Source organism: Macrobrachium nipponense, chromosome 19 (assembly GCF_015104395.2).
Source record: "Macrobrachium nipponense isolate FS-2020 chromosome 19, ASM1510439v2, whole genome shotgun sequence".
Lineage (NCBI taxonomy): Eukaryota > Metazoa > Arthropoda > Malacostraca > Decapoda > Palaemonidae > Macrobrachium > Macrobrachium nipponense.
The window spans coordinates 34,303,188-34,310,091 of NC_061088.1; the positions used below are offsets into that span (position 1 = coordinate 34,303,188).

Below are 6,904 nucleotides of genomic sequence, written 5' to 3' on the forward strand. Positions count from 1 at the left end.
TACAACTTATGCATTAGGGGAACATCTTGCACGCGTCCCGAGTATGCTGGAGGCCGCATCACGTCTTGCTTATGGTTATGGAGACACTAAAACTTATATCATAAATGACCAAATCCAATTTCCCAATTGGATTCACCTTCCATTCAACTACAATAAAAATCACGACGTAAAAACATTTTAATTAAAAGGACCACACGGCGAAAATAAAATACGTTCAATGCGCTGAGCAATATTAATGAAAATCAAACTTTGTGTTTCGCTTCATCCTCAAGGGATGTTACGCCGGGAATGGCCAATGTCGCCATCCGCTTAAAAGAGCAAAATAAACCAAGAACAAAAATCATAAAACCGCTGTACCCACGTATGCAGAGACTGCACCAAAAAGCGATATCCAATTCCCCATAAAATGGAAGAACTGTCTGGTTAGGATCCTTTCTCCATGGAAACCATTACCATAATTGCTAGAGGAATGCAAATCAAACAGAACTACACACATTTATCTATCTATTTTATTTATTTATTTTTAATTTAATCTCGCGAATTATAATTGCTTAGCGTTCCCAATGAAAGCTTAATAAATAACCAAAATGACTCCCTCAAATATGTGTTAATAATACTACTGAGCTGATATACTATGAAAAAACTTGTTCGTAAGTCCATACTTAAATAGTACAGTTGCCGAAGTCATCGCCTTGCAATGGATTTCGGATATATTTTCATGCAAAACGTTTTTTTTTTTATGTTTTACCTGTGTTTATGTTTTAACGCAAATTATAACATGTTATTGTTTGACTTTAGGAAGTACCCTGTCGACAATATCACAAATTAACATGACATGTACATGAAAATGAAATACACGTGACCATCTCATTAAAGAATAAAAATGTATCCTCAAGATCTTACTGTAACAATAATGAATTTGTACAGATATAAACATAAATGTTAATCCATTTTAAAGTTATTTAACTTACATTAATAATTTATAACCCATGGGTACATTTATTTGGAAGATGTGTGTAATGAGAGAAAACGGGGAAAATAATATGTACGTTTGCGGACATCCCGCGTATGGTGGCATTTTTGTCATTCCCTCGACAGAATTAGTCTACACTCCCTACACCTACAGTATACATTAGGTATATGAGGCTACGCACTCTCACAGTTTCGTTCAAAATGATTACAAGTTTTGCTGGAATGTAATACAAGAATTTTGGTTACTTAATTATAAATATATAATGTTAAGAAAGAATCGTTACTTTTTTTTATTTGCATAAATTAGGGAAGCTTGCGTTTCGTGAACTTAAACACAAGATCTGGACCGTGTACATGCTATACGCTCTCTTTAGACTTTGTGTAAACAAAGAAGGCGTCAACGCGAACTCGAACCAAAAATTAAAGATATATACGAGCGCATAAACACCGATTCACCATAGGAGTTTTATTTTCTAAAAATAGATTTACATATAATATGGGAAGTACAATGCTGTATTAAATTGTTTATGTAAATGGGACAATAAAAAAAATGTAAACTAAACGCAAACCTTAGTTCCACAGAAACAAGGCCGATGCAACTTATTTTAGATGTTCATGTTGGAATATCAAATAGGAAGATGCATCATAAACATTGTAATTCCTACCTCATGTTTCTAGTCATATGTGCATCTTTCCTTGAGTTAATTAACATAAAAAATGGGAAGAAAGAAGTTTTCTTATCAGGCAGTATTGTTTATTGCGAATGTCTTGAAAGCCTAGATTGTTAATTAGTCAGGGAACAAACACTGTCGGCTAAGTCTGTGCACCTATGGTAACTATGGCTGCCATAGCAACGTTTGAGTTGCCGATATATCCACAAAAGACCAAATTAGGTAACGCAACACTGATTTCGAGGAGTTAGTGTTGTTAAAAGCTCCAAACATGAACTGGAGATCTTTTCCCGCCGTCATTTATTGTTATAAGGTTTCACAAGTAATTTTATCAGTACAAAGTTGATAATCATGCGCTTCTAATATTTAGTGAGAGTGATTCCAATCTGCGTTACAATTACGTAAAATATACGAAAACGTTCAGCACGAAATGGTATTCATTCTAAAGCCATTTCAAGACGTTAACTTCGGCGGTCGTGCTATTTAGTTTTTTAAATTTAAGAACATGTTTTTAATCTCTTACCTCAGCAGCATTATTAACTGTATAACATATCTGAGAAAGAAAACTGGATGATCAAATTTGGGTTAATATTTCATCCGTGTCACCAAGAAATTGTAAGAAATCTAGCGATGCCATCCGGCCACTACATCATCAAGCCTCCGATCATTTCCAAGAGCTTTTTCCTCAGATTATATCAACCGAGTTCTGTATAGTAACTTTCCCTATAACCAACAGTTCAACATTGTTACACAAAAACTGAAACGATCACATAAGGAATTGAATACAGAATTAAGGCCACGGGCCAAGCGCTGGTACCTATGAGGGCATTCAGCGCTGGTTGGGAAATTTATGGTAGAAAGGTTTGAAAAGGGTGACAGGAGGAGAACCTCGCAGTCACACAAGGTACAAACTTCAAGAAAAATGCTGAATTTGGAACACAAGCCAAAAACAAATGCGAGACGACACAAAGGAAACATCACTTACTTCTTTCACTAGCATCCCCTTTTCAATAGAAAGAATATTAACAGAGTGAATGCTTACATTCAACCTAGTCAAAATCCTGACAGCTACCAGTGGAAGTACTACTTCTCTCAATGACTACGGGGCTACTGACCGGCAGCTGCGAGTAAAACATCTATGCTTGTTGTTCGAGCGACGAACCACCACCACCCACGTTGCCTCTTGGCTGACGTGGAATCCAAATCAACATCGAAGTTTTCCTACTGAAAATGGCGCTTCTTTCCAGAGATAAAGAGAACCGAATTTAAAACAAAGGATCTAACATTTGCGTAGAGCTTCCTTGGTTTTATTTATTTGTTTATTTATTTATTAATTTATTTAAGATTGGGAATGGCCTTAATTTTCAACAATTAATAACGGTTTCTTTTCTTTCAGTACGGTAGCTAATGAGGCCGACAAGAAAGTAAACGAAATGGGAACGTAGACGCTCCCTACAATCAAAGGCGATTAACATCCCTTGAAATATTTCATGAAAACTCCAAAAATTCTACTGGGCCAAGCAAGGTCTTAGTCAGTATGCCACTGTCCGCATTTTATGATCTTTGTGTCTGTGTAGACAACAAGGCCAACGACCGGATGGTACTCACAGAAAAGCTCAAATTAAATTTAATCAATAACTGATAGAAGACTCCTCACACGCTTGTACTAAAATAATAAAAAATAAAAAGGATACTGGCCTACTAAAAAGGCTGCCAAACAATACAATTCACACATGAAGAATAAAACAAAACAAAAAAGTTATATAAATAAAATTAAACACCTTACAATAAATATAAAAACAGGTACAAATCCCATAACATACACAGTAACTGAGATATAAAACGAAGGGAACAGATTTTTAAAGCTTTTTTAAAACGACAATGAAATCCCGTTACAATGGATACCACAGATCACCACCCAGGGAATTTGAGACCTTGACCAGAGAAACAGACGGACACCTGGCCAACACCGATTCCCCTAGGCCTATAGGCTGTGTCTTGAGCAGACAAGGTGCCGCCCTGGTGTCTCACTGGTCGCCATTTGAAACCCTAAGGATGAAATGTTTATGTTATCTACTTCCAGGCCAAACTGCATCCTCATTAATATACCAGAAACATTTCTACCATAAACATAAAAGACCAGTAGACTGGAACATTTCTCTTTCCAATTGCATGCCTGTTTATCTATAAAATTAACACACACAGACATTACAGTATAATCTGAACTGTACGCAAGGGAGCTTGAGGAATGGGGAACAGGGAGGAAGTAGATAATACATCAAGGTAACCACTGGACTTCGAAAATACAAACAAGGAGTAATTTCCATTAGTCTGTCAACCTTATAACTTACTCAACCCTTCCGTCCTTGCTTGCTTTGTACCTGGGATTTGGTCTTTATACGAGGGGCTCTCCTACATAAGGGAAAACCAACCCATTAAATCACTGTACTCGCACCGCCGGGGAAGAACTGAAATGGTACCCTATATCATAAGTATCAGTCACTTTCTAAACTGCTCATATCCCAACCATTTTAGAAGCAACTTTATGAAAAATACAAATATCTTAATCCAAAGAGTATTGTCTTTTCTGTGCATTAAATATTATGCCTAAGGTTATGCCTAAGGATGTGTCTTCAGACCTATACATACAGCAGTTCACGTCAATGCAAACTGTTCCCTGTACTGAATAGTGAATTATGTAGATGGAAATTGAACATTTCCAGCACTTCCTAACACTTCCGGGTTGTAGTACATTGTTTCAACAAACATTTCATCGTCCACTCTCCCCCCATGGCCCGACATTCTCAAAACACACTGATCCACTCTTTCACTTCAGGTATCTTTTTATACAGCTTCTAAGTATCCCCACATCTTTCACTTTCAATTCTCCTTCTGCAATATATAACTTCACAATCAATTCATCTACCCAAAGTCAAATTTTTTCCTACATCCATATCCAACACTGAGACTTTTCAGAGAATTAGTTCAATAGTTCTTTCGTTCATTCTTACCTTGGATTGATTGATTTTATAGGTTTTAGGCTTAATGCCAAGCACTGGGGATTCAGCGCTGAAACGGAAATTGACAGTGAAAAGGTTTGAAAGGTGTAACAGGAGGAAAGCCCCGCAGTTGCACTGAGAAACAATTGTTAGGAGAGGGTGGCAAGTAAGATGAAAGAAAGGTAAGATGAAAGGAGGAACAGTAAAAGGAATGAAAGTAGTTGCAGCTAGGAGCCGAAGGGACGCTGCAAAAAGCCTTAAGTAATGCCTACATTGCACCGCATGAGGTGCACTGACGGCACTACCCCCCTACGGGGATTCCAACCTTGGATTTCCTACACACTATACGTTTCTTCCCAGATACTTCAATCTTCCGCTGCTTCACCTATTCTGTGACTAACATTTTTTATTTGTCTCTCATCACCGAGATATATATATATATATATATACGTATATATATATATATATATATATATATATATATATATATATATATATATAATACAATGAGGAAAGTAAGAGGGACAAAGACCTCCGTTTGTTGGAGATTACAGGGACTCATCTCAAAGACTGTTCACTGAAACAGCTGTAAAAACACTTGACCAAAGAATGAGTCATTAACACCTGAGTTTCTTAACAAAGGAACATCTGCTAGGGGGTCGAAATAAAAACAAATCTCTTCTTGCACAATATCAGTCTATGTTCACATACCACCTATCCATTTATCTATCTACTATCAATCGATCTATCTATCTATATAATATATATGTATATGTATATATATATATATATATATATATATATATATATATATATAATATATATATATATAATTGTGTAAACTGGTAATCAAATGCGAGAAAAAGCGTCAATTTCAGAGCAGATTTCAACTTGCACCCAAAATGCTGCACGGTAAAAATTTGGTTCTCCAGCCAGCCCGCTGTCGCTCTAAGGCATAGTTTCTTTGAAAATTTCGCACACTTCTGTATAGAGGACTTGCAGCATTAACGCTCACATGCCATAGGTAAATCTTCATTTAGCTGACAATTAAATAAAGATGGGCCTGAGCTCAAGAAGATTTTAGCAAGCTTTTAAGATTCTCTTGATGCCAAAGAACACAGCATTAACTCAAAATTTCTATTTTCTCATTTCATTGCCAGTGACATCAACAATGAGGTACTTTCAACCATTCAGCGCTTAAGGTACAAGAGTTACAAGAGTTACAAGGATTAGGATGTCTCAGAGACTTGTTAGTCCATCCGAGGAGACATAGTGTGCTCATTTATCTCTAGGATCAAGTTTTACTGTTCATTCACAGTGTCCTAATGATTTGTCTAGCTTTCTTTTAGGGAATGAGTGTGGTTGGACAGCAAGATGAGGAGATCCAGAAAACAAAGGAGATGAAGTATAAGGAACTAAGAGGTTGGACAGCAAGATGGAAGTTAAGGGCAGTAAAGTAGATGACAAAACTGGGTACAGCTTGAGGTCTCAGGGACGCGAAAACAGCTTTTAGTAATGCCTACAGTGGCGGTGCTATAGTAGATTTACATCAACCGTGGATTTGATGTCTAGGCCAGTCCCTTACGACGCTCCTGATTGGCTGTTAATAAGCCAGTCACAGAGCTAGAAACTCTCAGTCTCTCGAGAGAGTTCACAAAGGTAGGATGTATGCTCCATCTCTCCCGAGGGATACTATCCTTCAGAAGTGGAAAGTACATCCTGCCTTTGTGAACTCTCTAGAGAGACAGAGTTTCCAGCCCTGAGACTAGCTTATCAACAGCCAATCAGGAGCGTCGTGATGTGAATCTACTATAGCCCCCTTCAGGGTATGAGAACTTGGATATTAAGAGGAAAATGTTTATGACAGAATGAACAGAGCAATGTGGAGGTTGTTGGAAGCGTATTGTACAGAAGTTGTTGAGACAGCAAAAGTCTGAGAGATGGATGAAAGTCGTGGTAAAATGTGTAGGTGTGAAAATGACTGATGCTAAAGAGGGCTTGAGACAGGGTCGTGTTACGCTGGTTTCCATGGCTGCTCAATGCCTTTATGGATGGAGAAAACGACAACAGATGTAAGTTAAGAGTTGTTGGGTAAGATGAGACGTTAGGTAGTAAATGTTGAATGGCTGATGTTTACAAATGATATAGAATCCTGGAAATGAAACAATGAATGTTAACATACGTACAAGCTGGAAGAATAGAAGTGGCTGATCTTTGCATGTATCTGGGAGTGGATATAATGGACGATGGTAGGACGAAAGA

The 6,904-nt window shown here is 37.4% G+C and overlaps 1 protein-coding gene across 10 annotated transcripts in view; it reads right to left on the minus strand.

Annotated features, from left to right (window-relative positions):
• LOC135216012 (protein-tyrosine sulfotransferase-like) overlaps nucleotides 1–6,904 on the minus strand; it is a 155,695-nt gene that overhangs the window by 19,413 nt on the left and 129,378 nt on the right. Inside the window, exon 1 of one of the 10 annotated variants that reach the window (XM_064251018.1) lies at nucleotides 2,686–2,776. The exons of 8 other annotated variants lie outside the window; for them this stretch is intronic. Coding sequence is in view for 1 of the 2 variants with exons in the window: in XM_064250999.1 (XP_064107069.1) it covers nucleotides 2,629–2,643 (15 nt within the window). In the remaining variant the exon portion in view is untranslated. Of the gene's footprint in view, nucleotides 1–2,628; nucleotides 2,659–2,685; nucleotides 2,777–6,904 lie in introns of those variants that run through there. One more of the 10 variants, XM_064250999.1, reaches the window with a different exon arrangement.